General features: G+C 35.1%; 1 protein-coding gene across 1 annotated transcript in view; it reads left to right on the plus strand.

The window, feature by feature from the left end:
- The window catches only part of adcy6a (adenylate cyclase 6a), an 83,642-nt gene extending 76,983 nt beyond the window's left edge, over positions 1–6,659 (plus strand). Inside the window, exons 20-24 of the mRNA XM_073822547.1 lie at positions 885–1,017; positions 3,426–3,689; positions 3,800–4,004; positions 5,135–5,259; positions 5,334–6,659. Of these exons, the coding sequence (XP_073678648.1) occupies positions 885–1,017; positions 3,426–3,689; positions 3,800–4,004; positions 5,135–5,259; positions 5,334–5,462 (856 nt within the window). The 3' untranslated portion in view covers positions 5,463–6,659. The remainder of the gene's footprint in view (positions 1–884; positions 1,018–3,425; positions 3,690–3,799; positions 4,005–5,134; positions 5,260–5,333) is intronic.
- Positions 6,660–13,238: the final 6,579 nt, after the last annotated feature.

Genomic DNA, 13,238 nt, shown 5'->3' on the forward strand with positions numbered 1-13,238 from the left:
CAAAGAAAAATTGACATTATTTAATATTGTTTTTTACATATTTTGGACTGTGGGGGTGCTCTGTTGTTTCAATTACATCAAATAGTTGCACTCTGTGAGCTACTGCTGCTACCTGTTGCTATTTATACAGCAACACAACTCAAATAAAATACTGATATGATGCCACATTGTGCGGCGTTTGGTTGTAATTTTCAGTTGAAGGGCCTCAAGAGAAGCGATGTAAGTCTTCACTGCTTTCCTAGCGATAAGAAGAGGAGAAAAGCATGGGAAGATGCCTGTGGACGAATAAAACTTCCTAAAGACCTGCGTCTTTGTTCTCTCCACTTTTACCCCGATGACTTTGAGGCTTTTATTAGACCACAGCTACTGAAAGAGCTTACAAACGGCAGAGACAAGAAATGCTAGATGCCATCCTGACAGGATGTAAACATGCCGATGGCCGACGCCAGGGCATTTAGGCTTCTTGTGGGGAAAATCGATGGTACGGCATTTGGTTTAAGCCTATGCTTATATCCATCACCACCTGTAAGCTCTTTCAGTAGCTGTGGTCATCATATTAGTATTTTATTTGCTGAGTTGTGTTGTGGTAAAAATAACTACAGGTAGCGCTAGTAGATCACCAAGTGCAACCATTTCACATAATCAAAAAAATTACACCCCCATAGTCCAAAATATGTGTAAAACAATGTTTTAAACTTATGTAATCTTTCACAGGTTTTCTACTACATATTTCAGCAAGAGACATCATTTATGTTATATTAAGCCAAACAAGTCTTAATATCCAGGGTTCCCTTTAATGTTTACTTGGAGTGCTGTATTCTGTTACATCCATGCTGTGATGTAAATAATTCATCCTGTGGCTGACCTGCTCTCTTATGTTTCAGTACTTTCAGGGTGACTAAAGTGTCCCTAAAGGTCATGACCCCAGTGATCCTCACTGTATTTGTATTAGCACTGTACCTACATGCCCAGCAAGTGGAGTCAACGGCTCGTCTAGACTTCCTTTGGAAACTTCAGGTCAGGGTTTGATCCTACAATTTTTTGGTCAACACAAACGTTTAATCACTAAGCTACAGCTCTTTGTTGCTGACAGCTTGGCATGCGATATACTATAAGGTGACGATAATGGCAAGAAATAATTAGTTCATAAAATACATTTCATCGTTTCAGAAATTGAAATACAGTTAAAGTCAAAAGTTTACAGAATCTACAAAATGTTAATTATTTTGTCTGAATAAGCGGGATCATAAAAAATGCTTGTTCATTTTTATTTAGTACTGACCTGAATAAGATATTTCACATAAAAGACGGTTACATATAGTCCACAAGAAAAAATAATAGTTGAATTTATAAAAATGACCCCGTTCAAAAGTTGATCCACAGCTGTGTTTTTTGTTTAGTGATAGTTGTTCATGAGTCCCTTGTTTGTCCTGAACAGTTAAACTGCCTGCTGTTCTTCAGAAAAATCCTTCAGGTCCCACAAATTCTTTGGTTTTTCAGTTTTTTTTGTGCATTTAAACCCTTTCCAAACAATGACTGTATGATTTTGAGATCCATCTTTTCACACTGAGGACAACTGAGAGACTCATGCAACTATTACAGAAGGTACAGACGCTTCCTTGTGCTTCAGGAGGAACTAGGGTGACCATAGGTCCTCTTTTTCCCAGACATGTCCTCTTTTGGGACTTAAAAAAATGCGTCCGGCCAGGATTCCTAAATTGCCTAAAATGTCCAGGATTCGCCAAATCTGCATTTTTTCCACTGATTTTTTGCATTTTTGGGCTGATTTTAACCATGGGTTAAATTTTTGAAATATTTTGAAATATTTACATAATTTCCATTTGACTTAAATGCTTGTATTGAAACATTTTGCATTCTACCTCTGATACAACTGTGGTAGATATTAGTTTTGTGAAGGATGGCCACTGTGGAAGGAAGCTTTTTAGCTGTGTTTATGATCAATCTGCATAACGGTGACTGTAAAATATGTAGTTTTGGTATGGAAATGACATATTTTGATACCAAAATTAGGACCCCAAATCCCCCCATCCCCCGTCCTCTTTTTTTAAAACTAAAATATGGTCACCCTATTTGAACAGAATGAAGATGTGTACACTTTTCTGATTTTGCCTAAATATTATATATTTTTTATATATATATATATAGTACTGCCCTTCAGAAGCTACAGAAGATACTTCATGTTTGATGATACTACAGTCATGGCCAAAAGTTTTGAGAATGACACAAATATTAGTTTTCACAAAGTTTGCTGCTAAACTGCTTTTAGATCTTTGTTTGAGTTGTTTCTGTGATGTACTGAAATATAATTACAAGCACTTCATACGTTTCAAAGGCTTTTATCGACAATTACATGACATTTATGCAAAGAGTCAGTATTTGCAGTGTTGGCCCTTCTTTTTCAGGACCTCTGCAATTCGACTGGGCATGCTCTCAATCAACTTCTGGGCCAAATCCTGACTGATAGCAACCCATTCTTTCTTTATCACTTCTTGGAGTTTGTCAGAATTAGTGGGTTTTTGTTTGTCCACCCGCCTCTTGAGGATTGACCACAAGTTTTAAGATCTGGGTCCCCGAGCCACTTAGTTATCACTTTTGCCTTATGGCACGGTGCTCCATCGTGCTGGAAAATGCATTGTTCTTCACCAAACTGTTGTTGGATTGTTGGAAGAAGTTGCTGTTGGAGGGCTGTGTTTTTGGGCAAAATTGTGAGTGAGGCAACTTTTTGGGTAAAAAAAAAGTAAAAAAGTAAAATTTACCCTGAACTTCAAATACAAAAAGTTTTTAGTACTATATATAAAAATATATATATAAATTTAGGCAAAATCAGAAAAGTGTACACATCTTCATTCAGTTCAAAAGTTTTCACCCCCCGGCTCTTAATGCATCATTTTTCCTTCTGGCGCATCAGTGAGCGTCTGAACCTTCTGTAATAGTTGCATATGAGTCCCTCAGTTGTCCTCAGTGTGAAAAGATGGATCTCAAAATCATACAGTCATTGTTAGAAAGGTTTCAAATACACAAAAATGCTGGAAAACCAAAGAATTTGTGGTACATGAAGGATTTTTCTGAAGAACAGCAGGCAGTTTAACTGTTCAGGACAAACAAGGGACTCATGAAGAACTGATTGAACTGGTTGAATTCAGGTAACATCACAGTATTAAGAATCAAGTGTATGTAAACTTCTGAACAGGGTCATTTTTATTAATTCAACTATTATCTTTTGTGGACTATATGTAAACATCTTTTATGTGAAATATCTTATTCAGGTCAGTACTAAACAAACAATAACTTGCATTTTGTATGATCCCACTTATTTTGGTCAAATAATAAACATTTTGCAGATTCTGCAAGGTGTATGTAAACTTTTGACTTCATTTGTATGTAATTTGTCTGTTCCTCCAAAGGCCACAGAAGAGAAGGAAGAGATGGAGGAGCTTCAAGCCTACAACCGCCGGCTCCTCCACAACATCCTGCCCAAAGACGTGGCCGCCCACTTTCTAGCCAGAGAGAGAAGGAACGACGAGCTGTACTATCAGTCATGTGAGTGTGTGGCTGTCATGTTTGCCTCCATCAGCAACTTCTCCGAGTTCTACGTGGAGCTGGAGGCCAACAACGAGGGAGTGGAGTGTCTGAGGCTCCTCAATGAGATCATCGCTGATTTTGATGAGGTTAGAGATTTGTGTTTGAAAATACCATTCTGGAACCAATAAGAAAACATCTACCTTTTGAACCATAATGTATATTTATTAAAACCTCTCATCTATGTCTGTCCTTGCAGATCATCAGTGAGGAGAAATACAGGCAGCTGGAGAAAATAAAGACCATTGGCAGCACCTACATGGCCGCATCCGGCCTTAACGACTCCACTTATGACAAGGAAGGCCGATCGCATATAACCGCCCTGGCTGACTATGCCATGCACCTCCGCGAACAGATGAAATACATCAATGAGCATTCCTTCAACAACTTCCAGATGAAGATCGGTGCGTTTCAAAACCTGCAGGGTCACATATTTCCATTGTCCATTGTTCACTGATTTTTTTCTAAACAATTGAAAAAGTTTTGTCTACCAAATCAAAGCCATGTGGTGCATGGTTGTCAATGTCAGATAAATTGACCTTTTTCTAACAATGTTAATTCAGGGTTCATATAAACAGAACTTTTAGAAGCTAAAATCAGATTGGATTCATTCAGATTGACAGAAATTAGCAAACGTAAACATACCTATTAAAAATGTGGTCTTTTTTTGTATTCACCATGACAAAACTAAAAATTGTAACTGTGGCTGTCAATTTTTATGACAAGACAAAATTAGATAGTGGTAAAAAGTCATGTGGTATATATCCCCACTAATCTATTTTTTTTTTTTTTTAATGACTTTTTGCCTTGACAACTAACAAATCAGCTATATATTTAATAAAAATAAAGCTAATAATAATAAAATACCTTTATAATATTATAAAAAATACTTTAAATTAGAAATTATGCTTTGGCAACTAACTAAATCAATTATATATTTAATGAAAATAAAGCTAATAATAATAAAATACATTTATAATATTATAAAAAAAATTAAATGAGAAATTATGCATTGACAACTAACTAAAATCAATTTTATATTTAATTAAAATAAAGCAAATAATAACTAATAATAATAATAAATACATTTATAATATTAGACAAGAAATGATGACTTGGCAACTAACTGAAATGAGTATTGTAAATTTAATTAAAATAAAGCTAATAATAATAAATACATGTATAATATTTGACAAAAATAAATAAATTAGAAATGATGCCTTGGCAATTAACTAAAATCAATTGTATATTTAATTAAAATAAAGCAAATAATAATAATAACAATAATAAATACATTTATAATATTAGACAAAAAACGAAATTAGAAATGATGCCTTAGCAACTAACTTAAAATAAAACGAGTACTAAAATAAAGATAATTACAGCTAGAAATTCACAATATTAATAATACAAAAATATACTGGTGGTCACACTACATGACATCACATGACATTAAATCTTTTAATTTGTATTTTTATTTTATTTTTTTAAACATATTCTAAATTGACATATGCATGTGTGTTTGTGTGTGCAGGATTAAACATTGGGCCAGTGGTCGCAGGAGTTATTGGCGCCAGAAAGCCTCAGTACGATATCTGGGGAAACACAGTAAACGTGGCCAGTCGGATGGACAGCACAGGGGTCCCAGACCGTATTCAGGTAAACCCTCAATCCTTTTGATGCCATAGTCATCATGAAGTGATTTTCTGACATTTACCTTGGATGTCTTGCAGGTGACCACAGACCTGCACCAGGTGTTATCCAGTAAAGGTTACCAGCTGGAGTGTCGAGGGGTCGTAAAAGTGAAAGGCAAGGGTGAGATGACCACTTACTTCCTGAACGAAGGACCTCCCAACAGTTAGCAGCGCACTAGAGTCTGGATTAGGATTCCCACAATTCCCCAGAGAGGAGGATTTCTCGAGGCAAGCTGAAGACAAACAAGTAGCCATCGCCATCACTTGAAGAAAAAAACAAACAAAAAAAGGAAGATTATTGAAAAAGAAAACAAACAAGACTCCAGACCCGGAGAGTCGCGGCGCTCGTGGATATAGCTGTGCACCTTGAAGGACGATTGTTTTTAAGCCTCTCCCTCAGGCTGCTTGAAAGATGCAAAGTCTGTTTATTTAATAAAGGCCTTTATTTGCCGAAGAAAAACGCTGTACATAAGGCACTTTCTCCAGTGACTTTTTTTTTTTCTTCCTCTGTTATTTTTTATTTCAGGAGAATATAAATACAGGTACTCATGGTTTGTTTCGGAATTCCTTATTTATTTGGATCTTGATGTTTTCGTGCAAAAAGTCCTTTATGGAACAAGTGTGAAAAACGCATACACATTTATACCGTACGTAAAGACGTACGCTCGTATATCTGTGTGTGTGCGAATACAGTATCTGTATAAATTAAGAAGAGAACTATTGACCAAAGACCAAAGTATTTAATAGAAAAGAAGTTTGCGGAAGTTTTGAATATTATGTAATGCTCTGACGTCCTCAGCCCTCGATTTTGTTCCTGTTTTTATGACGTTTTATCATTTAAAGTTAATTAACACTGATCGATTGACCAGCAACGCGGGGGACTGGCAAGAGCGCTGTACGCCGGATCATGAAGGACTGAATGAGTTCATTTAAAGTCATGCTTTTCCTTCAGAATGACAAAGCTCTGGAACAATAGGTTTTTTCTCTTTTTTTAGTTTTTGGAAGTACGACCAGGTCCGGGCCTTCAACGCGTCCTCGAGGAAGACTTCGGTTTTGTTTTGTGCGTCCCGTCAACCATTTCTTCTTTTTTCAAAGAAGTATTTTTGGTACAAAATGAAATAAAAGGAAAAAAAGATTTTTCGGAGGCATCTGGGGAAAAGCCACGGCATTGGATACCACGGTACAAGACAGTTTATCGCGATCCAATTTATTCTAGACGGACTTTTTTTAAAACGAAAGAAATATATCTATAAATTATGACTGAATACTGTGCTTTGTAATCTCGAAGGGGCATAACTCTTTTCACTGTGAGGTTTCTATGATACAACTAGCTGCTTTCTTGCCAAACTAAACAGCTCAAAAGCATGTCTGATTGTGGTATCTTCTCTACGATTTTTGTTTGTTCGTTTGTTTGATTCCCTGGAGTTCTAATGTTTGGGTATTTTGTATCACCTCTGTATTCATTTTTTGTTTAATTCCTATTCTGGTTGTTCTTATCTATTGGATTATGATTCCATTCCAGCTGAGGAGAGGGAACAAAGACCTGAAGTGAGACGTTCAAGCGAGTTGGTACTAACTGATCAACTGCACTCAGTGGCGTATGATCAGAAAAACAATCCATCTCAGCCACATAAACTTCAAATTCATGAGGTAAACAGTTGCTAGCCGCAGTGCATTTGCCTTAATTGAACCAATTTCAGCATATGATAACAGTGCCTCTTTGTATCACATGGTCTACGACTCCGCGCAATTCACCAGGTTCGTTTAAGGAGAAGTTCACAAAAATGTACAGGTAATTTACTCACCCCCTTGTCATCCAAGATGTTCATGTCTTTCTTTTTTCAGTCGATAAGAAGTTATGTTGTTTTTTGAGGCAAGTATTTCAGGATTTCTTTCCATATAATGGGTTTCTATGGTGCCCCTGAGTTTGAACTTCCAAAATGCAGTTTAAATGCAGCTTCGAAGGGCTCTAAACGATCCCAGCCAAGGAAGAAGGGTCTTATCTAGCGAAACAAATGGTTATTTTCTAAACAAACTGACCATTTATATTAGGGATGTGAGGAGATTCGATGTGTATCGATGTGTCATCTGACTGCTCTCGCGAGAACATGACGATAAAACGATAAAGGGGTTAATGAAGTACAAGTTCATATCAAAATGCACATGCATTTTGTTTTTCAGTTGAAAAAAAAAAACAATTTTTTCCTATATATTTCATCGAGGATTACTTTTAAAAAGTTAAAAAATCTCATCTCGCTCTTGTGAACCCAGTCTTGTGTCTCGTCTCGTGGGTTAAGCGTCTCGTCACCTTTTATATTTATATACTTTTTAAACCTCAAATGCTCATCTTGTCCAGTTCAAGACAGTTAGGGTATGTCGAAAAAGTACAGATAATTTCTGTCCATATAGTGGACTTCTATGGTGCCCCTGAGTTTGAACTTCCAAAATGTAGTTTAAATGCAGCTTCAAAGAGCTCTAAATGATCCCAGACAAAGAAGAAGGGTCTTATCTAGCGAAATAATCAGTTATTTTCTAAACAAATTGACAATTTATATTAGGGATGCGAGGAGATTCGATGTGTATCGATGTGTCATCTGACTGCTCTCGCGAGAACATGATGATAAAACGATTAAGGGGTTAATAAAGTACAAGTTCATATCAAAAATGCACATGCATTTTGTTTTTCAGTTGAATAAAATAAAATTTTTCCCTATATATTTTATCATTGAGGATTTCTTTTAAAACGTTTAAAAATCTCGTCTCGCTCTTGTGAACCCAGTCTCGTGTTTCGTCTCGTGGGATAAGTGTCTTGTCACACCCCTAATTTATATACTTTTTAACCTAAAATGCTCATCTTGTCTAGTTCTGCGTGAACTCCGGTTCAAGACAGTTAGGGTATGTTGAAAAACTACAGATAATTTAGTCACCCCCTTGTCATCCAAGATGTTCATGTCTGTCTTTCTTCAGTCGATCAGAAGTGATGTTTTTTGAGGAAAACATTTCAGGATTTCTCTCCATGTAATGGACTTCTATGGTGCCCCCGAGTTTGAACGTACAAAATGCTGTTTAAATGCAGCTTCAAAGGGCTCTAAACGATCCCAGCTGAGAAAGAAGGGTCTTATCTAGTGAAACGATTGGTTATTTTCTAAAAAATAGACAATTTATATTAGAGATGTGACAAGATCTGATGTGTCATCTGACTGGTCTCGTGAGAACAAGACGATATCCTCGCGAAACATTTAGCAGTGTTCGCGATCTCTATTTAAAAAACCCACGCAATCTTATTCCTGAATGACAACGATTCAGTGGTTAGAGCTGTTTCACATGCTCCACTGATGCTTACACTCTTAAAAATAAAGGTGCTTTAAAAGGTTCTTCACAGCGATTCCATAGATAAACCATTTTTGGTTCCACAAAGAACCATTCAGTCAAAGGTTCTTTAAAGAACCATCTCTTTCTTACCTTTTTAGAATCTGAAGAACCTTCTTTCACCACAAAGAACCTTTTGTGAAACAGGAAGGTTCTTCAGATGTTAAAGGTTCTTTATGGAACCATTCAGACAAAAAGGTTCTTCTATGGCATCGTGAAGCACCTTTATTTTTAAGAGTATACAGTGTGAAACAGGTGTGAAAAGACATTGAATTCTGCATTCATGCTGCTGTTGATCCATAAAGAGCAACACAAACAGTCTTTTCAACCACATAATGATTCTGTGTTACAGACATTTAAATAATAGAAGTACTGGAATAAAGTTTATAGTTAACTTATTTAAAAAATTATAATTTTAATTTATCCAGAATCATGCAGCTTTAGTTTACATGTTAATTACTGCATTTTTCAGTTGAATAAAATACAATTTTTCTTGAGGATTTCTTTTAAAAAGTTTAAAAATCTTGTGAACCCAGTCTCATATCTCATGTCTTGTGGAATAAGTGTCTCGTCACATCCCTAATTTATATACTTTTTAACCTCAAATGCTCATCTTGTCTAGCTCTGCGTGAACTCTGGTTCAAGACAGTTAGGGTATGTCGTAAAACTAATCTCATTTTCTCCTCCAACCTCAAAATTTCCTACATCGCTGCAGAAGTACCGACCGAGTGTTTACAAAGTGAACGTGCAAAGAAGATCAAACACTCATTACAAAAAAGGGTAAAACAGCGATGTAGGATGATTTTAAAGTTGGAGGAGAAAATGAGATGGGAGTTTTTCGACATACCCTAACAGTCTTGAACCGGAATACACAGAGCACACTCAGAGCTAGACAGGACGAGCATTTGAGGTTAAAAAGTATATAAATTGTAATTTTTTCAGAAAATAACAGATTGTTTCGCTAGATGAGACCCTTCCTTGGCTGGGATTGTTTGGAGCCCTTTGAAGCTGCATTTAAACTGCGTTTTGGAAGTTCAAACTCGGGGCACCATTGAAGTCCATTATATGGAGAGAAATCCTGAAAGGTTTTTCTCAAAAAAAAAAACTAATTTCTTATCGACTGAAGAAAGAAAGACATGAACATCTTGGATGACAAGGGGGTGAGTATGGAAGTGAACTTCTCCTTTAACTTGGTCACTTCTTTTCAGCGTATCGACTTGCATGATGGCCAAAGCACTGTCGTTTTTTCTTGCTATGTGTTCTTCACTTATTGAAATATTGGTCATTGCATGTCAGTTGATCACGTTCGTACCAAAGGCAGGGCGCCCTGTTGTTCCATCCAGTATGTGCAATAAAAGCGTACACGAATTGGAGATTGAGCGTGAGGGAAGCTGCGGACAAGCAGGAGTGTGTTTTAGTACTACTGACTCTCACACTGGGGCCTCTGTCTAGATCAGGGCTGAACGACTCCTGATTGTCTCTTTATTTCCGTTTACCTTTTCGTTCGTTTGTTTCGTTCTTGTTTTTACTTTAGTCGAAGGATTAGAAAAGGGACTAGCTTTTCAACTTTGCAAACAAAAGTCGAGAAAAGACTCTTGATGAATATAGACAAAACTTTTCCCCTCTAAAAATAAAAAAATGTCTGTTTTATTTGGTTTTTGTGATTGCTTTTTACTGTGGTTTTGGTTCAATCCTTTTTTCTTTTTCTTTTTGTATCCACCTTTTTCTTCCCTAAGAGCGGGTGTGGCTATTTGTAAATTTTATGGGTCTGGCTTCCAGTCTCATCCGCCTCCTACTATTTTTAGCTGTACAAAACTAAAATAACTGTATTATTTTAATGTATTATCTTAATTATGAACACACCGCAGTTTACTGTTTACTGCACGTTGTTGTTCTTCTTATTTCCCTACAGCGGGTCTCACCCATAGCATTATTTCCACATTAAAGAAAAAGGTGGATATAGTGTATTAGGCATTGTGTTTGTGTAACCATTGTGTAAGGGTTTTATTTGCTTCAAATTATTGATAGGTCCATTGTAGATTTCACCTGTTTTCATCACTATTATTGGGTAAAAAATAGGATCAGATTACCACTTCTATCAAACTAGTACCACTTAAATTTGAACAATGTCAACTGATTCATTTCTTTATTTCCAAACTCTACATGAGAGGTGCGTGTAAATCAAGATGCCTAGCTCACTGAATATTTTATTCATTTGGTGAGTTGAGACATTTTGTAACTCAAATACAAAATGTCTCTGATCCTACAAGTTATTTCAACCTGTAGAAGTCCGTTTCCACCACTGAATATAAAATAAAAAAGGTAATTCTGACTTTTTATCTTACAATTCTGACTTTTTTCTCAGAATTGCGTGATATAAACTCACAATTGTGAGAAATTAAGTCCGAATTGCAAGGCACTTGCAAGTTTTTATCTCACAACTGACTTTTTTCTCAGAATTGAATGATATAAACTCACAATTGCGAGATATAAACTTTTCTCAGAATTGAATGATATAAACTCACAATTGCGAGATATAAACTTTTCTCAGAATTGAATGATATAAACTTACAATTGCGAGAAAGTCAGAATTGCAAGATAAAAACTGAGATATAAACTTGCAATGGCGAGAAAAAGTCAGAATTGTGAGATATAAACTCGCAATTGAGAGAAAAAAGTCAGAATTGTGAGAAACTTGAGATAAAAAAGTTTTGAGGGGAAAAAGACTGATTTGCAAGCTTATATCTCACAATTATGACTTTCTTTTCTGCAATTGCCAGTTTATCTCTCACAATTATGATTTTTTTTTCTCGCAATTGCAAGTTTATATCTTGCAATTCTGACCTTTTTTCACAGGATTGTGAGATAGAAACTCGCAGTTGCATTTTATAAAGTCAGAATTGTATGATTTAACTCAAGTTATAAAGTCAGAATTGCAAGACATATTTTCTTTTCAGAATTGCATGATATAAATTAACAATTGCGAGAAATAAAGTCAGGATTGCAAGATAAAAACTTGCAATTCTGACTTTTTCTTGTCATTTTAAGTTTATTAATTCTGACTTTTTTTTCTTCAGAATAGCATGATATAAACTCACAATTGCGAGAAAGTAAGAGAAGACTTTTTAATCGCAATTGTGAGTTTATATCTTGCAATTCTGACTTTTTTCTCAAAATTGTGAGATAAACTAAAATTATAAAGTCAGAATTGCGAGATATAAAGTCACAATTCTAACTTTTTCTCAGAATTGTGCAATATAAACTATCAATTGCAAGACATTAAGTCAGAATTGCAAGGTAATTGCATCTTTTTACCTCACAACTCTGACTTTTTTCTCCGAATTGCATGATATAAACTCACAATTGAAATTAAGAGAAATGCAAGACTTTTTTCTTGTTTTCTTGAGTTTATATATCACAATTATGGCTTTTTTTCTTGCAGTTATGATATTTTGCAATTGCGAGAAAAAAGTCAGAATTGTGAGTTTAATTTGAGCAATCCAAATTTTTTCACAATTGCATTTTATAAAAAGTAAGAATTGTAAGATATAAACTCAAGCTATAAAGTCAGAATTGCGAGATATACATTTTTTTCTCAGAACTGGATGATATAAACTAATAACTGCGAGAAATAAAATCAAAATTTAAAGTTTATATTTTGCAATTCTTTTTTTCTCACAATTCTGACATCTTTACATTTTTCTTAGAATTGCGAGATATAAAGTCACAATTCTGACGTTTTATCTCAGAATTGCATAATATAAACCAACAACTGCCAGAAATTAATACAGAATTGCAAGATAAAAACTCACAATTCTGACTTTCTCACATTTCTGACTTTTTTCCTCACAATTCTGACTTTTCTCGTAACTGCGAGTTTATATCTCGGAATTTTGAATTTTTTTCTCAGAATTGTGAGACAAAACTCGCACTTGTGCATTATAAAGTTCTGAAGGGAGAAAAAGACTGGTATGTTCTCAGAATTGCAAGTTTATATCTCACAATTATGACTTTTTCTCGCAATTATAACTTTTTTGTCAGAATTGTGAGATATAAACTCGCAAATGCATTTTATAAAGTCAGAATTGTAAGATAAACTCAAGTTAAAGTCAGAATTACGAGATATAAAAATCACAATTCTGACATTATTCTCAGAATTGCATATAAATGAACAAATGTGAGGAATTAAGTCAGAATTGCAAGATAAAAATGTACAATTCTGACTTTATCCCACAATTGCAAGTTTATATCTTACAATTCTGTCTTTTCCTCACAGTTGAGTTTATATCGTGCAATACTGACTTTTTTCTCAGAATTGTGAGATATAAACTAACAATTGCGAGAAATTAAATCAGAATTGAAAGAAAAAAAAAACTCACAGTTCTGACATTTTCTTGCGATTTTCAAAAAAAAAAAAAAAAAAATTCTCGCAGTTGTGAGTTGTTCTCACTATTCTGACTTAACTTGCAATTGTGTGTTATAAAGTCACAGTTGCAATATATAAACGCACAATTCGGAGAAAAACAAGTCTGAATTGTGAGTTTGTATCACAAAAATATAGGAAAAAAATCCCTT

The sequence above is a fragment of the Garra rufa genome, chromosome 18, assembly GCF_049309525.1.
Source record: "Garra rufa chromosome 18, GarRuf1.0, whole genome shotgun sequence".
Lineage (NCBI taxonomy): Eukaryota > Metazoa > Chordata > Actinopteri > Cypriniformes > Cyprinidae > Garra > Garra rufa.